At 33.2% G+C, this 21,683-nt stretch overlaps 2 protein-coding genes across 4 annotated transcripts; one reads left to right on the forward strand and one right to left on the reverse strand.

Annotated features, from left to right (window-relative positions):
- Positions 1 to 5,215: 5,215 nt before the first annotated feature.
- On the reverse strand, positions 5,216 to 7,329 carry LOC131610088 (legumin J-like). Its single transcript, XM_058881954.1, has 4 exons — positions 6,985 to 7,329; positions 6,650 to 6,900; positions 5,835 to 6,563; positions 5,216 to 5,732 (listed from the first exon to the last, which is right to left on the reverse strand). Exons 1-4 carry the CDS (start codon positions 7,286 to 7,288, stop codon positions 5,334 to 5,336), a joined length of 1,683 nt encoding a protein of 560 aa, XP_058737937.1. The 5' UTR covers positions 7,289 to 7,329; the 3' UTR covers positions 5,216 to 5,333.
- A 4,506-nt stretch (positions 7,330 to 11,835) lies between these two features.
- LOC131612447 (uncharacterized) lies at positions 11,836 to 15,260 on the forward strand. 3 transcript variants are annotated; one of them, XM_058884243.1, is made up of 8 exons: positions 11,836 to 11,962; positions 12,113 to 12,233; positions 12,317 to 12,409; positions 12,858 to 13,034; positions 13,220 to 13,361; positions 13,394 to 13,425; positions 14,507 to 14,601; positions 15,185 to 15,260. In XM_058884243.1, exons 2-8 carry the CDS (start codon positions 12,159 to 12,161, stop codon positions 15,243 to 15,245), a joined length of 675 nt encoding a protein of 224 aa, XP_058740226.1. In that variant the 5' UTR covers positions 11,836 to 11,962; positions 12,113 to 12,158; the 3' UTR covers positions 15,246 to 15,260. The 3 variants fall into 3 exon arrangements, with proteins under 3 accessions (XP_058740226.1, XP_058740224.1, XP_058740225.1); XM_058884241.1 differs by lacking the exon at positions 15,185 to 15,260 and having other exon boundaries at positions 14,293 to 14,588; XM_058884242.1 differs by lacking the exon at positions 15,185 to 15,260 and having other exon boundaries at positions 11,847 to 11,992; positions 14,293 to 14,588.
- The last annotated feature ends 6,423 nt before the right edge of the window (positions 15,261 to 21,683 follow it).

The following is a 21,683-nucleotide window of genomic DNA, read 5'->3' on the forward strand; positions in this document are numbered from 1 at the left end:
TTAAGAAGTTTTCAACACCTTATCTTCAACTCTTTTGCAATAGTCTAGATCATTAAACATGCTTATAGACAACAAATTACGTCTGAGCTCACGAACATAACTCATACTAAGAAGAAATTCATAGTTATTGAACATTTTAAGGGTAACCGTAACAACACCATGAACCTCGCAAACCATATTATCACTGAGTCGGATGACTTCACTTGATTTCAACTTCAAAGTTTCAAAATATTCTTTTCTTGAGCACGTGTGATAAAAACATCCCGAGTCCATGACTCAACTTTTCTCTGTCCACAAACTCGTCACCACTAGTACGTCATCATTATCTTTGTGATTCTTTGTGATGGGTAAGTAAATGTCTTCTAAAGATTTTAATAATGACAATTTAATATGGGTTGTTGGAGTAAGTTTATGGTGATGGAAATTGAAGGATGTGGATATCTCGTTAAGAGAATGAAGGGATATGTTGTATTAAAATACAACCGTGTTCGCGGGGTCATTAAGAAATTGATTCAAATAAGAAAAGGTAAATGAAATTAATTTAAACCAAGTCATATACTCTTGGCTTGATTTAACTTCTTCATTCATTATTCTGCCTTTCAAAACAAACCTATGTTAATTCCTCTACTCAACTTGCTCGTCTTTGTTCAACATGGTATAATTAATGATGTTTCCATAATAATGTCATTTTCATTATATGTTGTCCGTTAAAGCATCTTGGTGGTTTATGTATCTCTCAGTTGGTATCCATGTTGAAATTTGATATCATTATAACCATTTGACATTCGATCAAGATAAGGCCTCTATTTAAATTAATACAATAATATAAATATAATGATTGTTAGTGTATGAACATTGAATAAAATAATTGAGAAATAATAAGGTGAAATGTATTCCATCTTTGGGCTCCATGTGATATATATGATATTATGATATCCAACGATATTTAATGGCGTAAATTATTTTTATAGTTCATCCTTTAGATACACGATCTAGCATAAAAAGATTTAAATAATGTATTTAATTTATATGTTAAATATAATTAAGCATGTAATAAAGTGTATAAAATTTCAACTTGTTGTACAACATATAGATTTGTAGTGTGTGCATGAGTGATTGGAGCTAATATATGTGCTAATTATCGGTAGCTATTATGGGTATTTTAGATCAAAGGATTAAACACTATACTAATTTGTTGGGTAAGCATGTTCACCATGTCATGGTTAATGTCATCCATCTTTTATCTTACAGCCAAGAGATAATTATTAGTTAAAAGTGGCACAACTTGAGGGATGTATCCCAATCCTTTTTGAGATTGACTCATTCGATCAGGGTTTATAGAAGGAAAATTTCTTTACCCACCTCCCTCTTTTCTTGGTCACCTCTCGTGAAAAACTTAAAATACCCTCACTTCGGAAATGTATTTTCGAAACGCTTATTTTTTTTTCAAAATTTATCTTATTTCGGAAATTAAATACACTTCCGAAAATACGAAAAAAAGGTGTTTTCGGAGATGCATTTCCGAAAACACCCCTTTTTTGGGTTTTCGGAAATGCATTTCCGAAAACACCTTTTTTTTGGGAGGGGGTGTCTTCGGATATACACTTCCGAATTTTTTTTGGGAGAGGGGTGTCTTCGGATATACACTTCCGAAATATTCCAAGACCAAATTGGTCTTGGAATGTTTCACATATACACTTCCGAAAGAATTCAATAATTATTAAAAAATTAAAATCAAAGTAAATCAATACAATTAATAGGTATAAAATCAAGGTGAATCAATACAATTAATAGGTATAAAATTTCCTAAACAATTTTGAAGTTAAAAATTATTTTACTAACTTATATAAATCAAAAACATCTTAATTTCATGTAAATTTTGAATTATTTAAAATTAAATATAATATATAAATATAAATATAATATATATATATATATATTATAAATTAAAACACTCATTGTTTTAATTTTTATAATTATTATATAAATGTATAAATATATTTATAATTAATATATGATAATTATTATATAAATATATAATATTTTTTATAAATATATAATAATTATTATAATTATTATATAAATATATAAATTAAAACACTCTTTTTTTTAATTATTTTTATAAATATATAAATATATAATAATTATTATAAATATATAAATATATAAATAAAAAATTATAACTCATTTTGTAAGTGAAATTATTTTAATTATTTTAATTAAAATTATTTTAAATTTTAAAATATGAATCAAAATAGAAATATATAATAATTATTATTCATAACTCATAAATTATATAAAAATATATAATTATTATTATTCATTACTCATAAATTATATCAAATTTATGATAATTGAATTAATTAATATCCTAAAATTAATTTTTGGGATTTTTTTAGATTTTTTTTTTTGTTGTTTCGGAGATGCATCTCCGAATTAGTCAAAATCCCAATTTTTGGGATTTTTTTGGAAATGCACTTCCGAAGTCTGGAAAAATTTAGAAAAAAAATATTTCCGAAATGCATTTCCGAAGCGGGGTAAAATAGGGTTTTCACTGGGGGTGACCCCCATAGAGAGGTGGGTAAAGAAAAAATCTATAGAAGAGCATGATGCTAGGTATGGATTGAAAGGAGACGCAACAACCATTGCTTTATCATTGTAGTTGGCATGCCATATGGATATTCCTTACCACTAAGGAAAGTGTAAAACTTGAAAAAAATGGAGGCCTAATACCTCCTATAGTGGTTTGCGTAACCACGAGATTAACAGGAAAACTAGTTGGTGGTGGTACCACTATTTCTGGTGTCGCAGTCGTAACTAACTTCAGACTCACAATAGGAGTCGTTACTTTAACGGTTGTTGAAGTGCTTGCATCACCAACCGTCGTTCTAATTGGTTGTTCTTCTACAATTGGAGCGTTGATCCGGAAAGAAGGAATTCCTTGAGGGAATGAATTTCTTGATGGTCAAGACATAAAAACAAAATTTTCACTCCTCAAACGCATAAACATTCAAAAATTGACAACATTTAGATGTGAAGAACGAAAAAACACACAAAAGTGCATACACTCTTTGGGAAAAATTTAAATTTTGCATAAAAGAGTCTCATCAGGTGTGCCAATTTGCTTCCTGGTATATTTTAGTAAACAATCACGAGTTTTAATTCATTTGTAGGATCAAACATGAAATCCTAATTAAAAACACTTTATGTTAAATGTTTTGAGAAAAGTGTGATAGTGTTGTAAGATTTCCTAGTACAACTAACTAAAGAACTTTGACAAGTGTTATTTTTTTTTAGCAAAATTGGACAAATGTTCTTAAATTAACACATGAACAAGAAAAAGTAAATTAAAAAAAATTAAATTAAAAAGGGACATAAGTTCGTACATTTCTCACTAACTCAAGATCTGAGTAAATCGAATATGAGAGTTCTAAAGAGAATAAAATTAAAACACAAACCCTTATTACAAAAACAAAATCCCGTATATACTACGTACATCAATAACTGTAAGCAACAATTATATCTCCATAATTTGACACGTATCTTCTGTTGGAATTAAACGCAATCTTTTGAGTAATTTTTTATCACTACTCAATATTAGAGTTTGACCTAACTCATCCTTACAAAACCGGTTTGTAAGGTGAGGAGTGTCCCTCTATATATATTCTTGCAATGCTCTATCGCCAACCAATGTGGGACTTTAGGATTTTCCTAATACACCCCCTCACGCCCAGCACTCTTTTTGGGCTTGGTGTGTGGATATTAACGGTGGGTGGCCCATGATTCGATCGATAGGCTCTGATACCATATTAGAGTTTGACCTAACTCATCCTTACAAAACCGGTTTGTAAGGTGAGGAGTGTCCCTCTATATATATTCTTGCAATGCTCTATCGCCAACCAATGTGGGACTTTAGGATTTTCTTAATACTCAATGACAATGAAAGAAATGGAATTTGGGGAAAAGTGAATTAGGGTTTACGGAAATAAAAGAGAAGAAGATGATTTTCTGCAGAGTATTTTTTTGCCCGCAAACTGTGAAAAACCTTTTATTCACTTGTAACTGCAAATTTTGTGAATACAAGTTGTTATACAAAATAGGAGTTACTCCCTCTATTTATAATTTTAAGTTTGCTTTCTCCCTTAGCCAAAGCCCAAAACATAAAAGTTCAAAATATATATTTTAGACACAAGTCGAAATATTGTGTGAAGCTAACTGCTTCAACATTTTGACAACTACATACAACTCGGCAAACTAAGTTTTTTGACACGCCTTGTGTCAAGCAACATCCTGCTTAGACACAAGAAATTACAACTTAACATCTTCTACGCAGACTTTCGTCTTCTAATGTGTTTTCACTTGTCTTTGTTTTTCAAACTGCTCTCAATCGTTACTGCTGTCAAAAACGTCTTCAAATTACCTAATCATATATGTCAAAAACTCCACTTATAAAACTTACAACTTGGTGTCGACAAGACTTAACTACCTCCACTTAGTATTTATATCCACCTCATATTTCATATTCATATTCAAGTAAAAAAAAAGGCTAAGTCGAAATTTCAATGTGGATCTATACATATGTTCACATCCTTATCCTTATTATAAAACTCAACAACTCAAACATGTATAATTTTATTTATTTTATTTTTCTTATTATAATGAAGAGAAGAAGAACTCATATATATATATATATATATATATATATATATATATATATATATATATATATATATATATATATATATATATATATGAGGAGGGTTATATAGGCAGAAACACGGAAATATGTTTTTAGAGAAAATGGGTGATGCACTGACAAGTTTTACACTGTCAACCAATCACGACCATGAATCAGGACAAGTCAGACTGTAATTTTAAAAAAACTTATATGACATGGCAAAACGATTTGTTTCTATTGGATGACAGTGTAAAACTTTTTTACACTGTCAGTGCACTACCTTTAACCTCATGTTTTTATATTTTTTTCTTGATTTTCCCTTATTTTTTAATTATTTTTAATTATTTAAATATTAAACTATTATATATTTATTAAAAAATAAAATTAGAGAATTATGAAAAATGTGAAGAAATAAAATAAATAAATACATGTATAATTATTTTAAATTAAGTTTCTGCTTATTTTTAATTATTTATAACTTTATAAAAAATTAAAATTGTGAAATTTTCAATATATTTTACCCAAAATTAGAGTTACTGACATCAAAACCTCCAAATTTTATTCTGTGTTATGCTTCTGTTTACACAAAGTACTTCCTTTATTTTACATAATATAGTAGGAACAACTTACAACATAACTACATAAGATTACATTATTACACCATCTTTATGAAACCATCCTGGATTCGAGAATCAGGAGTAGCCAAAACACCCTCATTCCGATTATTCTTAAGCTCATTCACTTCCTGTGGACTAAGCCCAAAAACATGACCAAGAACTTCCGCAGGTGTAGCACTAATCGCAGAATCACGTCCTACCATTGTATTCACCTCAGCTCTATCATTCGTCTTAAAAACTACATATTCCAATCCCTCATTCCCTGCCTGTTCAGCCACCGCAAAATTCTGTGGCACCACCAACAACTTTCCCCTTCTCACCTCTCCATTAAACACCGATTTCCCCTCGCTATTCACCACTTGAACCCTTCCTCTCCCTCTAGTCACATACAGCACGCTGTTCGCATTCATGTTCCAATGCGGCACAAATATACCATCCTGCAACAATTTAGTATCAAGATGAATAAATCAGATATCTGTCATATGATGTTTGATAGCTTATCTGGACTAAATAACCAAAATTTGTTAATTTAGTTGTACCTTGTAGAGTTTAACCCATTGGGCACTAAGATGAAGCAACCTGAGAACTGGAAGAGTCAAACCGTTGACAGATGTTATGCGACCGGCTCTTGGGTTGAATACGTCGGCGCGTGAAGAATCAGCGAGGTTCTCGTGAAGCTTCAATGTACAAACGGTTTCCTCAAGGAAATTATCTTTTTGCCCCTCGCGTTCCTTAGTTTTTGTTCTTCTTTGTTTCTCTTTCTCTGTTTCTTCTTCCTCTTCTTCTCTTATCTCACCACCATGTTCACTTCTTTCTCTTTCACCATGGTGACGATGATGCTCTTCGGTTTTTGTTTCTTTCTCTTTTACCATTTCACCTTCTTCTCCTTTACTTTCACCTTCTTTGTGTCTTCTTGTCTCTTTTCGCCATTCACGGTGTTCTCGTTCTGGTTTACCTGACTCATCTTCAACCACTTCTTCTTCCTCTACCACTTTTTCTTCGCGCTTTCGGTGTGTTCTCTCCTCTTCTGATCTAATTTCTGGCTCCAACGGTGGTCTTATAAGACTAAGACCTCCTTTCACGTGTATAATTTGGTGCTTACCTTGTCCACCATCTGGAGATTGAAGCTTCCTAATTATTCTCTCTTTCACTTTCAAAACTTCTCCTAAGAAACGCGAATCAAAGCCACTGAACATGTTGTTACTCTCTTCTTCGTCACCGTGCTTTCTTCCACTCTGTGTTAATGGATTCCCACCAAGATAGAATCTCTACATTAACCACATGAACAAATCAATATTAATCATCAAAAAAAATATTTAGATTATATTAAAGCGTGAATGAATAATTTACTCACTCTGGGGACTCGATCGAGTTGGTTCAGTTTGTTGGAAGTGTCGAGGAGGCTGACGATAACGAGCGGGGTATTACCGTAATTGTAAGTCCAGTAAGGAACACCAGGTGGAATAGCAATAATGTCACCCTGCTTCACGTAACGAACCTTTTGATGACGGTCTTGTTGTAGTTGTGGCCTTCCTCTTCTTTCCCATTGTGGCTCTTCATATGTCTCAGCACAACCTGGAATCGCCATTCCCAACACTCCCATTCCTGTGTATGCATGCATATATTAGAAACATTGTTGGATTAAATTTACTAGTAAATGAAATGAAGTATTCGTAACTAGAACTTGACCTTGTTCTACGAAATGGAGTTCAGGATATGCAACGTAAGATGGTAAAAGAAGCCCATTGGGATCGATGGTGCGTTTGAGAACAGAGACACCAGCACAACGTAGGTCAGGTTGGGTAGGATCCCAGGTTTCGGTGAAACCAGCTTCGGAGTCATAGCGGTTGTCGGGTTCACGTGCGTCGATGGTATCGAGTTGGCACTCGTAGAGCTCGCTTGGCTCACGTGGTAACTGGCGCGCTGAGCAGGTACACGTGAAGAGGAGCAGGATGGATAGAAGAGAGAAACAGTAGGAATTTGGTTTTGCCATGTTGGGTGAAGTGAGTTAGGAGGAGAATGGAAATTGCTTTGCTACGTGGTGATTTATAGAGATGGTGAGAAGGTTGAATGGTGGACACGATGAATGTGAGTTTATGAAACGTGGACATTCTTCGCGGTGCATGTCTATCGAATCCTTCATTCTTACACCTCATCATGCTTCAATTATTGACATTGCGGTGCAATTTGTTCAGGGTGCCGCTGCAACAGAATCACTGCATTGAATTGCAATAGGCAGCACATTTACTCCTATAAAGTAACCTCACATCATTTTAACCTATTTAAAAAATGGTGAATTCTTATCTACCCAACTCAAAAAGTTGGGTAAATTTACTTTCAATGTAAAATGTCTTGGAAACAACCAAAAAGTTTGTTATTTAATAATTAATTAAATAAGATAAAACTAAATGATGTAATCTGATTGGTGGAAGGTACATTACTCAACTTTTTGTAATGGGTAGAAAAGTTGTCCCCTTAAAAAAATTCAAGAACCGAATGGAAATGAATTGAATTGAACTATTATGGAGATACAGTTTTAGAACTGAACCATAACTGAAATGTACATTACTCAACTTTTTGTAATGAGTAGAAAAATTGTCCCCTTAAAAAAATTCAAGAACCGAATGGAAATGAATTGAATTGAACTATTATGGAGATACAGTTTTAGAAGTGAACCATAACTGAAATCGAACTGAACTGAAACTAAACTCAAATCGAATAAAAATGAAAATGAAAAATATTTAAAATAAGTTAATTTTTTTATTAAAAAATGAAAAATAGCTTAACGGTTCGGTTCTTTGATAAACATTCAGAATTTCGAAACGGTATACCAAACAAATAATTTTGATTATGTTCGATTCTTAATAAATTAAAACAGTTCGGTTCAGTTCAAGTAAATTTTTACTATAATTTGGTTTTGTTCAGTTTTTTTTGTACCATGAACCGCCCTAATTAAAATAATAAATTACTTCTTAAAAAATAATTCTCAATATTGTTAAGAGATTCAACAAGAGAGCTCTAAACAACAAAAGTCAAAAACACATTTCATTCACAATACAAAGATGATATGTATTTAGGACTCTCGTTTCTTCTTCAGCGATCCAAAACATTTTCTTTTTACTTCTTCAAAGCTCTGGTACATAAAACATCACTACTCATCTTGTTTATGTTGTTGTGGTTGTTGAGACTCGAAATCCTAGAGATTTAATCTTGTTGTTGTTTAAACAGATTTATGTTACATGTTTATTGATTTTGTTGTTGTGGTTGTTGCTGAGACCCGTTATTAAGACCCTAAACTTTAGAGGTTTAATCTTGTTGTTGTTGTTTAAATAGATTTATGTTATAGGTTTATTGTTGTTGTTGTTGTTGTTGAGAGAGGTTTAATCTTATTGTTGGTGTTGTTTAAACAAATTTATGTTATAGGTGTATTGATGATGTTGTTGTAGTTTTGTTGAGAGATTGTTTTTTGAGTTGTTGTTTAATTTAAGTTGTTGTTCTTGAGTTGTTGATGTTATTATTGTCGTTGTTTAGTTATTCTACTACCTAAAGTTATGAAAATCTATATGTTATAGTTTAGTTGTTGTTATTGGGTTTTAGTTTGAGATTGATATTGATAGTAAGATTCTATTTTTTGCGATTCTTGTTGCATCTCTCATCTTGTTCTACCGAGTTGAGTTTATTATATTTAATGTCAATTGGTTGTTTCATTAACCCCTCTTTGAACATATAACCTATTATATTAATTTTAGAAATAATCATATTAAAAATTATGTTGTATTTGAAACTTATCTTACACTGATAAATGATTTTCTAGCATTCAGCAACTCATCATTGATCTCATGTTCTTTTATCGTTAAAACCTCTTCAATACTTCTAGTTTGTGTTCAACTTTCATCCATATTTGTTCATTTTTTAAAGCGTCAAATTTTATGATTTGAAGAACCAAGACCGGCCCAAATAAATTGGAGGCCCGGTTCTAATCTTTAAAATTAGACAAAAAAAAATTTAAAACAATCATAAATTTTTTTCCTTTCATTCATTTTCTTAGGTGTGTGAAAAGAAGAGTAAAAAATAGTGGATTATACTTTTAAATAAAAGGTACAAACAATAGAGAAGAATGTTTCATTCGAAAAAAATATAGCATAGTTACAATTCAAAATTTGTTTTAATATGGGATAGATATTCGGTTTTACAATATATACAACTCTCAAAAAATTAAAATATCTAGTGTAATTATAATGCATATACAATTTAGATTCATTTTACATTCGTATTTAATAATTGATATGTTTTGATTAAAAAAATATTTAGATAAAAAAAATTTGGTATTAAAAAAATAAAAGATAGTTACTTTTTATTTTAATAGGATTATTTTTTGAAAATTTTAATAGTATTACATTACTTCCTTACTTAACTAGTAATTTTAACATATACTGTTAAATTAAAGTTTATAATTTTATATATTATTGTTTTTTTGGTATGATAAGAAGGGCCTAAGTCCAAAATATTATTGTTAAAATCTAATTAAACCATCTTTATTTTTCAATTTATAGATTTTTTATTATTTATTTATTATATTTTTTGACCAATATTATTTATTTATTTATTTGTAAATTAATAAATAAGTCTATAGTTTTTGATTAAAATAATAGATTTATTTCTTCGGCACATTTTATTGTCTACTATATATATTTAAACTTATCAAATATTTGAAGACTTTCATTATTTTGCTATTGAAACATAATTGTTTTCAAATAAGAAATAATAAAATATAATATTTGGAAAGAATAAGCTACTATAAAATAAAAAATCTATAGCTTAACGGTTGAACATTAACTTGTGCAGTTTATGTGGGGCTACATTTAAATTACAAAGCTACTGTTTGTTTTGGTAAAATTTAGAGGCCCTTTCATTTCTGGGGCCCTGTGCAACAACCCTTGTTGCACCTCCTTTGGGTCGGGCCTGTGAAGAACGAATTAGTAGAAAAGGAAGTGTTGAATAAAGAACTTGAACCATTGAAGAGATTTTAACTATTAATGAGCGTGAGATGAATGATGAGTTACAGGATGCTCAAAAATCATTAAGTTGTTCTTCAAATATAACACAATTTTTCATATAATTATTTTCCTGACCAATTTTGAGAAGTTATATATTTAGTTAGGGTTTAGTAAAATACTCAATCCATATTAGATTTAATAAATTCAATCGTGTTTTACCCGTCAGTTGAATGTAAAAACTGAGGTGAAAGGTGTTATACTCGTTAGGGGAATGTTAAAACCAAGAGAAAATATGTTTTCGCCATTTAAAAATTCCAAAAAGGATCTCCCTAAGGATCAAACCCATGATCTTTACACATTACATGTGGGTTGTGTTAAAACCGAGAGGTAAAGAGGCAAACTTTCCATGACGCCCTTTGTTACCTCTCATGAGAAACAAAAGTAAGACTTATTCTTCAACCGGGGTAAATTGTGTTTTTTCGTTATAGTGCATGCTTGATGAGACTCTAAGTTGACCCTGTATGATGGGACTCCAAGTAGAGTCCCTCAAGCTATACTTTAGACGAGCCTGTCTGATGAGATTTTAAGTCCCTCTAGCGAGACTTTAAGTTGAGAAAGAAGCTAAGGATTGGTGGAGCAACACTGTTCAGAGCTTTGATGAGGAAGGAATTAAGGTTACTATGGCTCTTTTCCGTGATGCTTTTCTGGAGAACTATTTTCCAGAAGATGTGCATGGAAAGAAATATGTGGAATTTCTTGAGCTGAAGCAGGGTAATGGAACTGTAGCGGAATATGCTACAAGATTCCAAGAGTTGGCCCACTACTAGAAATTTGGCCTACGGCCACGCTAAAATTGTCCACAGCTCAGAAACTGTGGCCACATATATGATTTGGCCATGGTTATCAAAGCGTAGACGTATGTTATAGAATATTGAATTCGGAGTATGAAACTGTGGCCTTTACTTCAATTGCCACGGTTATAGAACTGCGGATATTTTAAGCCGCAAAGAAAAACCGCGACCTTATAATTTTGACTAAAAATGGTGGCTCAAATTCAAAAATTTAGTGCCCGCCATGTTTTCCCTCTATTCTTTTCGCTTCCCTCTTTCTCTTGTTTTATATTTATTTTTTTTTAAGATAAGATTAAAAAGAAAAAAAACTAAAACAAATAAACATAAAAGGGGATTAGGGTTATGTGACCTTTAGATTCTTCTCTTCTCCCTCTCACGGTCGTGAAGCAGCAACGGCGCCGGGGAAAGCCTTTCTCCTCCAACGAAACCGACATTATCGCACAGCCACCGTGAACATACGAATTATCACCTCTCATCTCGACTCTCTTCTATCTCTGGTCTCCACGCGTTCTCAATCTCTCTCTCTCTCTCTTCTCAAATCCCAGGTTCTCTCTCGGTTCTCTCCGATGAATTGAAATCACGCCTCAACAAGAACAGAACACGCTAAAAAAGAAGGTCACCACTCAGGTACGTCTTCGACTTTTACGCTTCGTTTTCTCCATATCAAATTTTCTCCTCTTTTACTTCTGTGTTTTTCGTCTTTGTTCCAGTTGTTGATATGTGGATGGAGTTGATGCGGGTTGAAGGTTCCTTCTGAGTTTGTGAAGACTTGAAGGATCGATCGAAGAAGATGAAGAGGGGATGCCGTTTTCTTTGAAGGTTTCGTTGAGTTCTTTGATTCTGCAATGAGTATAACATTGCCTCTTCCTGATATCTATATCAATTGCATTTCATTGAGTTCTTTGATTGTGGTAAACCTTTGGGATGTTTTTTGGTTGATTAATTATGTGTTTTCGATCTATCCAACAGGTCTGAGATTGATCATTTGACAGCCTTATGCAGTCAAGGACTGTAGATGCACCTATTAGGGGAGAAGAGGGAGATACTTCAAAGCACTGTTGATCTTGTTCAAAATAACTTGAACTTAGAGGTTATTTCTATTATGTATATGAAATGAATAATTTGATTTGACTGGTTGTTGTATTAGCTCTTAATTATTGTACTGACTTATAGGTGATCTATGGGGATACTGATTCAATAATGATTTACAGTGGGCTAGATGATATTGCAAAAGCAACTTCAATAGCTAAGAAAGTTATTCAAGAGGTAAAGTTTGACTATTACTATTAACTATGCGAAGATCCTTTGAAACCTGTATGATGAACTCATGATGGGGTTGATGTTTATGTCACCTTTCTGCTTATCTTTTGCAACATGGTATTTTAGAAAAAATTTCCAGCCTTGTTATCCCTCCCGTGATATGAAAGTGATTTTTTATATACTTCAAATTTGAAAGGGCATTTGCTCTCTGCAGCTAGATCTTCTATGGTGTCAGTCTGGCTCAGGCCAGCTGTGGTGGTTGAATGTGAAGTTATTGGTGATTCCACCAATAATTATCCGAGCAGAGTTTAAAAAATGGGCATTGAACTGCTACAATATAATGTTGTGTTTCAATTTCTTTAAACATAAAAAGTTTCTACCTGAATACAACCTGTTTCAATTTCTTTAAACATAAAAAGTTTTTTTGTAAAATTTCTTTACTGCTTGATTATAGGCTCTGGTCAATGTCTGTGGTGCCGTAGTCTGCAAGGAAGAATGCGGTCCATTTGTATCTGTGACTCTTGTGAGGCAGGGTGCTAAACATAATGAAGTGAGAAAGACAATTAGCTTGACCTCTGAGAGTAGTGAACTTCTGTTTTCTGATGTTATTCCTGGAAAATACAGGCTTGAGGTTTGCCTTCTTTTGCATATTCCCATTTTGTTTGTGGTTTAGCTGAGTGGAATTTCTTTAGTTTTATGTTTTGATGCTTGAATACTTTCCTCTCAAATATTTACTGCTTTTTGTTCAGTATTAGTCGTTTGCTCGGATGTTCTAATTCATTTTAGTTTTTAACTGTTCTATAATATTTCTTTTAGGTGAAACATAGTTCCCCTGAATCAGTGGCCAAGGAAGATAATTGGTGCTGGGAGAAGAGCTTCATAGATGTAAATATTGGAGCTGAGGACTTGGAAGGAATTGTTTTTGTTCAAAAAGGTTACTGGGTCAATGTGATCTCCACTCATGAAGTTAGGGGGGTTACATAACTCAACCTGATGGATCAACTGTGAATTTAAAGATTCAGGTATTTGTTCATTAGTCTGTTTAACTATGTTAGGAAATTGCAATTTAAAGATCAAATATCTATCTTTGAATATTCTCTTTGGGCCAATCCAGGAGAAAAGCTTACCTTTGTTCCTCGGGGCATTTAAGTGATCTTATACTAACTGTCTTAACTCTTATACTTGTACCATTTTGAATTTATATTTACAAGGCTTTTGTGGAGAGAGCTAGGATCAAGAAACGAAAAATCACTTATTAGTAGTCACTACCTGTTTACATGATTGTCAATTTATCCCACAAGGATAGACTGTGCACAGACTGTAATAATTAACTATAGTATGTATAGGGCATTTATACCATCTCATTCTAATTGTTCTAATTCCATTCCAACTCTTTTAAGTGCCTCATTTGTACCATTTTAAATTTTTAGTTACATTTTCCAAATCTAATTTCTGTTTAATCCAGTCACTGAACTCAATAATGTATTTATGTTTGCAATTTTCCTTCAAGGCTGAATGTTTAAATAACATTTTTTTGTCCCTATGTTGCCTATAGTAATGAAATATAAGTGTATTATTCATATACTGCACAGAGTTTGTGATTCTGGGAGGTTTCTATAAGGAACTATCTTATAGAATGTGATAAACTAAACTTAAAAATAAGAAATATTATTAAGAGGATTAAGAAAAAAATGAGAATTTATTCTTAAGATGATACATAAGAAAAGAAAAAAATAGAATGCTTCTTAGTTTCCTTTACTACTACATATTGATCTTCTCATATTAAGCTCTTTTCAAAACTATACTCAAACTACACCTTCCTTACTACTTTAAATAAATTGAAAGAGAATCAATAACTGTGTTTGTTTGTTCATTTATTTTCCAAATAGGGTCTTGAAGTTTTTAGGAAGAAGCATGTATTGGTGTTCATTTCGAGTCTTGATAGCATTGAAGATGAGATTTCACTTTTGAATTCAATCTATGAAAGATTGCAAGAAAACTCAAAAGAATCAATAAAAGGTTTCAAGAAAGAAGACTTCAAGATTTTGTGGATCCCCATTAAATGTATGTGTTAGGAGGTTCATGATTCTATCCTTGCTGCAGATCCACCCTCATGCTTCAAAACAAGTCTTGGATGAACTTTCTGAAAACCTTCAAATTCCTATTGTGGTTCAACCACCACAAATGCAGAGCTGCAGGTGATTAATAGAGTTTTCAAACAAGTCTTGGATGAACTTTTTGAAAACCTTGAAATATTGTCATATTGTGTTTGCTTCTTTAAAGGTGTTGTTCAAAGTCCATAAGTTTTTCCTCATGTTTATTTATAGCTAAAAGTTCAGCCATAAGTTTTTTGTGGTCTTGTTTAGATTTCATTAAATTTTCTATATACTTTTTTATAAGCATTTTTATAAGTTCATGTTCAGCCATAAGTTCTTGTGTGATCTTGTGTGGTCTTGTTCAGCCATAAGTTCATGTTCTATATGCTTTTTTATAAGCATTTTCTTCTACATGCTTTAAAACATGTCAGACTAAAATATATTTCATATGTACTAGTAACATTCTCCCCCGCCTATTAGTTACCCAAGTGTTCCTTTGTGCAAATGGGGTTTCATATGGATTTGTTTCAACATTTGAAAACTCTTGATCAACTCTTGTTTCAACTCTTGATCAACATTTGAAAACCACCTTGGTTTCTAAAATACATATAAAAAACATAAGCTTATAAATGAGCCTCTAAAGTTGTAATATGCTGAATGATGTTTGGAATGATGTTTATTGCAGATTGGAGACGAAGAAGATTGTGATGAAGATATGGAAGAAGCTTATGATCATGAAGATGTGAAAGAAGGTTGTCCTGAAGATGTGGAAGAAGAACAAGGAGATGATCAAGAAGAATTTTAAGTTGTGTTTTATATTATCTAGCTAACTAGTTCTTAGAAGTTGTGTTTTAAGAAGTTGTGTTTTATATTATCCAACTTATTAGTGACACTACAAAAAAAATTACTTTTGACGTTAATGTTAATTTGCTTGTAATTAATTAGATTCTAATTATCAATATTATTGTTAATTATATATATATATATATATATAACTGTGGCAAGATAACTGGTTTAGAATGCATAACATATAACAACGGTTTTAAATAGGTGGTCATAACCAAACCGTGGCTATATCTTGAACTAATACTGTGTCGTAAACGTTAAAATGAAACCGTGGCTTTACCATATAGCCACAGTTTTTAAGTCATGGCAAGTACAAACCGCGGCCTTAATCAAGCTACCTAAACCGTGGCCTAAAAAAGCCACGGTTGTAAAAAAGGCGTGGTCTATACCAAAAAACCGTGGACTTTACTTTAGGCCACGGCCGTATACTCCACAGTTGGATTTCCGTGGCCAAACCGTGGCCTAAGCGTTACGCCACGGTTATTTTGCATATAGCCTCGGTTTTCTGGGCGTGGCAGGAGGCCTTTTTTCCTGTAGTGGTTAAGTATTGTCCTCATTACAACACTATGAATGCTAAGAGATCTAAGTTTCTGAAGTTTGTAAATGATTTGAGACCTGATATCAAGAACTACGCCTGCTCAGCCAACCATTTTCGGTGGGAAGCCTTTGCCTCAGCCTCATCCCTTCGGGCATGAGCCTCCGCTCTACCCACAAGTTTGCCCGAAACAAAACTGTCTCTACCATTAGTCCTCACTGAAACAATTAAATAAGGCAAAAAAATAGTTAAAAAAATGAAATATCGAAAAAAATTATGAAATTTTTGCTATTTTAAAAAAAAAAATGAACTAGCGGAAATTTAAAAATTTCCAGTACAAATGCCTCAAAAAGTACCAAAAATTTTGAAATTTCAGATAAGAAATATCGAAAATTTCCGTTAATTTCCATCAAATTTTTTGCAAAATAACCGAAAATTTTCGATTAAACATCTGGCAATCGACTCCAAATTTTTGGTATCGCCCCTAGAATTTAAAATTTTCGATAATCTCCTATAAATTTTGTGAAATGGTAAAATTTTTAATTTAGTATTTTAGTCTTTTCATATAGTTTGGAGGGGTGCCAAGATATAACTGTAGGTTAATTTCTCTATTTGTTTGAGGTTTCTCTTGTATTGGGCCTGATATATATATATATATATATATATATATATATATATATATATATATATATATATATATATATATATATATATATATATATATATATATATAAAAGATAATTTCGTTAGGGACCTCTGGTGAAAACCCCAAAATATCCATATAATTCGGATATGCATATCCGAAGTCCCATTTTTTCTAAAAAAAAAATGTGACTTTGCAAATACATATCCGAAGTCACCTTTTTTTTAGAAAAGGGGACTTCACATATGCATATCCGAAGTAATTTGACTTATTCAGGGAGCGCAAACAGATACCCCCCAACTATTTTCATTCTCTTCAAATACCAAATAAACCCCAAATCAAAAAAAAACTCAATTTTTCCTAACACTACATTGAATTTGAAAGGTTCCATTGAAGATTCTCAAGCATCAAAACTTCCATAGAAGCACTCATATTCATTTCAACTTCAACTAAAAGCTCAAAAAATTATGTAAGTGTTCTCTACTCAAACCTCATCCTCAAAGTTGTTATTAGGTTTGTTAGAATCTAGAACAATGTGTAGGTTGATGTTATTGTAGTTTAATGTTAGTGTTTAGATGTTAAAATTGGATTTTGGATGAGTTAGGGCAAGAAGTGGAAGCTTTGAAAAATGATTGTTCGCAGGTTATTTCACAAGTACATATCCGAAATACCCTCCAACCAGGTTCAGATATGCACTTGCGAAATCTTCCGTGATTTTTTTTACTTTTCAAATATGTCTCATTAATTGGATGTTAAATCATTCCCTTAACTTACCTCTTATTAACTAGTCACATTTTTCCAGGCAAATGGATGACAGCCAGGAACCGACCGATCAACTAAGACAAGGGAGGCCAAGCCAGACAGCCTCAGCTCGGTGCGAAAGAGCCGCACAAAAATGAATGACTCATGGACGGGGTCGCGTCCGCATGAAGGAAGAGCTAGCAGGATACTCCTCTGCACCGAGGAGTCGCCTGTCTCGGGCGTCTTCTTCTCGTGAGGTTACTCGGGAGGAGGAGGTACCTGAGCATGGTGAGGTACCTAAGGAGGAGGTTCACCATGAACATGACAATGTTGCTCAACAGGATGTACATGATGCACAGGAGGGGGAAACATCAGCTACCCAGGAGGGCCTTCTAATACGTCTGTCTTGATATACTATCATGATCATGCCGCTCGACATATTTGGAATGGCGAGGTTGTTTTCTTATTGCACTTTTAATTTAAACTGTTTACTTACAACTATTTGGGATGGATTTAAATGGTTTATTTTAACATTGTTATATTTTTGTTGTGACAGGAACAGATGCCCATAAAATCCGTGAAGCATTCGCCGAAAATATTCGATCTCTTTAAACCGCAGGCCGAGTGGTTTAATAATGTTACTGCTGGATCCAGACTTGACGGATTATGATGTACCAGATATGTTACCATAAGCCACGGCATGCAGGAAGCATTTGCCGAAAGGAGGCACAATGGGACGTCGTCTTTCCACTTTTATGTTTGGGAGTTGTCGATCACCATCCATGATATGGCTTGTCTGCTCCGCCTGCCTATCAGAGGGAGGTTAGTGAATCATTTCCGGATACAGATAGTTAAGGCCATCGAGGGAATGGTAGATTATCTAGGTATGGACCCATATCTGGCTCTTACACACTCATCACGGTACCTTTCTTTTCAATTATATGACATTTAATCTGTTATTTATTCACTTGTACTAACATATTTTGTTATTTATGTTACAGAGCTGGATCATCTCTTTCTTCCACCGCATTCATGACTATGATCTTGATCCGTTATACACTGACGACATGGCTAGGGCTGCACAATACGTCCTCAAAAAGGGGAATCATAAAGTAGCGTCATATCGGGTATACCTCGATTGAACTGCTCATGATGACATAAATTGGACGCCTTTCCATGATTACCAACATGTTGTCCCCTTCGACCGCATCTCATTATATTCCGGAACGGTGCATCAGACAGTTTGGACGTGTGCAGATGATACATAGGTCTCTATTTGAGGTTTCTCCCGACACCATTACCTTTCGAGCTCTCACTGATATCTTTCAGGATTGGGAGCATCATTTGGTGCTAGAGGCGTATTGGAGTATGTGGGCATCCCAGAGCTGGCATTGTGTTGATGGATACATGATGTGTTGATGGATATGTGACATGGTTTCTTAAAGTGTCACATCATATCATGACACCCGATACTCCAGAGCGTCCACCTAGGCCAACGCATGAGGAGCTATTGGAGTCAGCAGGCCGGAGATGATCAGGCCATTGATCTCCTGTCGATATTACAACGGATACAGTTGATTGGGTAGGAGGCATTGGACAGAGGGATCATTCAGGAGGGCGGTGCAGAGGCGGTTGCCATAGTCGAGAGGATGGTCAATGAGACGTCCAGTGTGACGGCCTATAGAAGGCAGAGGAGGTCGCAGGGGGTTAGGATTAGGCATACGCAGTGTAAGATCCTATAATTTCATAAATTAATTTAATTGAAATTTAAATTAATTATTTGAAATTAATTAATTAAATTGAATTATTAGAAGATTGTGAAAGAATGTTAATGGGCCAAGTGTCGTGCTTAGTAAAAAGGGGGTGCTATATGTTAGGCCTTTTACTAAACTCATTCTCTATTTTTCATAAAACAAGGAATTTTGGAAAATAGAACCAAAAGAGCAATTTGGAGAAGCTGAACACGTAAAGAGCAGGGGAGAAGAAGAGGTAGAGAGCTTTCAAGAACTCTGATCAAAGGTAATGGGGGACTCTTCCGGTTAATCTCTCTTATGTGTTCAAGGATAGTAAGATTGATTAGGTTATCGTTTGATTCGATTGATATATATTAGGTCTTGGGGATTGTTAGATTTTGAGTAAATTCATAACTTTTGTGTGATTTTGATGAAATTGGAGTATGATGAATATGTATGTTGTTAATTGATGTTAAAACATGTTATAAGTATGTTAAAATGTGTAATTGAGTACTGTTATGAGGTAGTGATTGTTTTGGTGTGATTGGATTCATATTGGTACGGTTTTGAGACATTTAGAATGGGCTGAGTTGCTGTCAAACTCGTTTTCTGCTACAGAGGGGGTGTAATCGGTTACGGTAACCGATTACACTGAGTGTTATTCTAAAAAATCTGCGTTTTCGAGCTCGTAATCGGTTACGGTAACCGGTTACGCTGTACGAAAATTTCTAAAAATTGTGTTTTGGGACTGGTAACCCGTTACGGTAACCCGTTACGCTGCAGCTTTTTGGAAAAATATTTTAATTTCAAAAATTCATATCTTTCAAACCGTAAACCTGTTTTGGTCGTCGTTTTGTGCGTTGGGAAGGTAATCGAGTACTTTATCTAAAAAATAGTTTAACAGGCAGTTTCCCGATTTTATTTTGAAAAGCTCGATTTATTTCGTTTATGGCGTGTTTTGTACATTGTGTGCATGATTTGGTTAATGTGACAATGTGGTGATGTTGTAATGATATAACTGTGATTTTGACATTATATGTGGTGTGAATTATATATTATATAATTGTGGATGGTGTTGAAACCGAATATATCATTCAGTGTTGCTTTTGGTGAGTTATTGGTGATGACATTGTTCATTTTGATTCAGTGATGATGTTGTGACAACATGATTATAATGTTGATAATGTGTGTATAACGTAATCATGTGGTGATTGTTTTGATCGTATGATGATGATTGAATTGTTTTGAATGATGCATGATACATGTACATACTTATTGGTGATAACTATGTTGAGTTATGTGAGACGATGTTGTTCATCGGATTTGTGATGTTGTAAGTATGTGATATGTGTGCATTCATTCATACGCATTTTGGTGATGGATCCCGGTGATGTTGTGGATCAAATGGTGGGTATAATTCTCATTGTGTGGAATTTGTGCCGGTTGGGCTGTATCTTGATGATGAATAGATTAGCCGGATGGGTTTAGCCCATGTATGGTACCACATGCATAGAGTCAGTTCATTCATGTGCATAATGATATAGTATGACTGAATGATTTTAGCGTTATGTTCAGTGATGAGTTTGTTGGCATGATTGTCTGATTGATTGTTTGGAAATCTGAATATACTACAATTGGGTGAATGATATGCCTATGATGTTTTATTGCTTATGAATGCATAATATTTATTAATTCTGAATGAGACTCACCCTTACATGTTGATAGTTTTCAGATTGAGGAATATGGGCCTTATTGCTTGGTGAGGATAGCTCGTAGAGTCTATCCATTTATTTTGGGTCGTGTCGGTCATTCTCTGGTCTTGTAACACTGGGAATGATAGTTTTAGAGTTTAATCATTATACTCTATTTATTGGTTTTTGGATTGCGTTTCCATTGGTTTGTTTTGGTGACGTTATATTATTCTGATGTGATAAACATGAGATTGTTATTTGATGAATCATTCCTAATAAAGCATGACAGTTGAATTATATTTAGTTTTAATTTTTTTAATTGTGGCACCCTTGTTTTCATGTTTTACTCTGAGTATTTTAATAATTGTCGCGGGGTTTTAGGAGGGTGTTACACGCAGTAGTAGCAGTAGCCTAAATTTATGACTTTTATTTCGTGGTGTAATATTTATATGTTTTGCACTTTGAGAACAACAATTGTACCGTATTCTTATATTTTGTTTTATTTTATTTAACGTAGTTGTTTTTTCCAAATCATTTTATCGGATAAAAAGTATCAAATTTAGTTATTTTGTTTCTCTGATTTTATCAATGTAAAGATGAAGTGTTTTACAAAAATCACTGATTCTGAGCAAAATTCGCATGTGCATATCCGAATTACCCCTTTTATGTGATTTCGGATATATATATATATATATATATATATATATATATATATATATATATATATATATATATATATATATATATATATATATATATATATATAATAAAACCTCTCATATTTTATTCTAACTATTAAATAATAAATCATTGTAAAAAAAGTCATACACATCCGAAATATCCGAACATTTTGAGATTTTTAGCTGGTGCTTTTCAGCATATGGGTGTTAAAAAAAATTCTCCCTTTGTAATTCCAATACATCATTTTTCATCGATATGTTTTTTCGCCACGCACATTTATTTATTTTATTGTTAATATATCATCTCACCATAAC

This window comes from Vicia villosa, linkage group LG6 (genome assembly GCF_029867415.1).
Source record: "Vicia villosa cultivar HV-30 ecotype Madison, WI linkage group LG6, Vvil1.0, whole genome shotgun sequence".
NCBI lineage: Eukaryota > Viridiplantae > Streptophyta > Magnoliopsida > Fabales > Fabaceae > Vicia > Vicia villosa.

Bases quoted from the DNA above. Each gene is read 5' to 3' on its own strand.
- LOC131612447 (XM_058884241.1), top strand. From the start codon at position 12,159: ATGCACCTATTAGGGGAGAAGAGGGAGATACTTCAAAGCACTGTTGAT. The intron at 12,234-12,316 runs GTTATTTCTATT...ACTGACTTATAG, and splicing joins AAAATAACTTGAACTTAGAG to GTGATCTATGGGGATACTGA. The intron at 13,426-14,292 runs GTATTTGTTCAT...TTTTCCAAATAG, and splicing joins CTGTGAATTTAAAGATTCAG to GGTCTTGAAGTTTTTAGGAA.
- LOC131610088 (XM_058881954.1), bottom strand. From the start codon at position 7,288: ATGGCAAAACCAAATTCCTACTGTTTCTCTCTTCTATCCATCCTGCTC. The intron at 6,901-6,984 runs GTCAAGTTCTAG...ATGCATACACAG, and splicing joins ACTCCATTTCGTAGAACAAG to GAATGGGAGTGTTGGGAATG. The intron at 5,733-5,834 runs GTACAACTAAAT...AAATTGTTGCAG, and splicing joins AATGGGTTAAACTCTACAAG to GATGGTATATTTGTGCCGCA.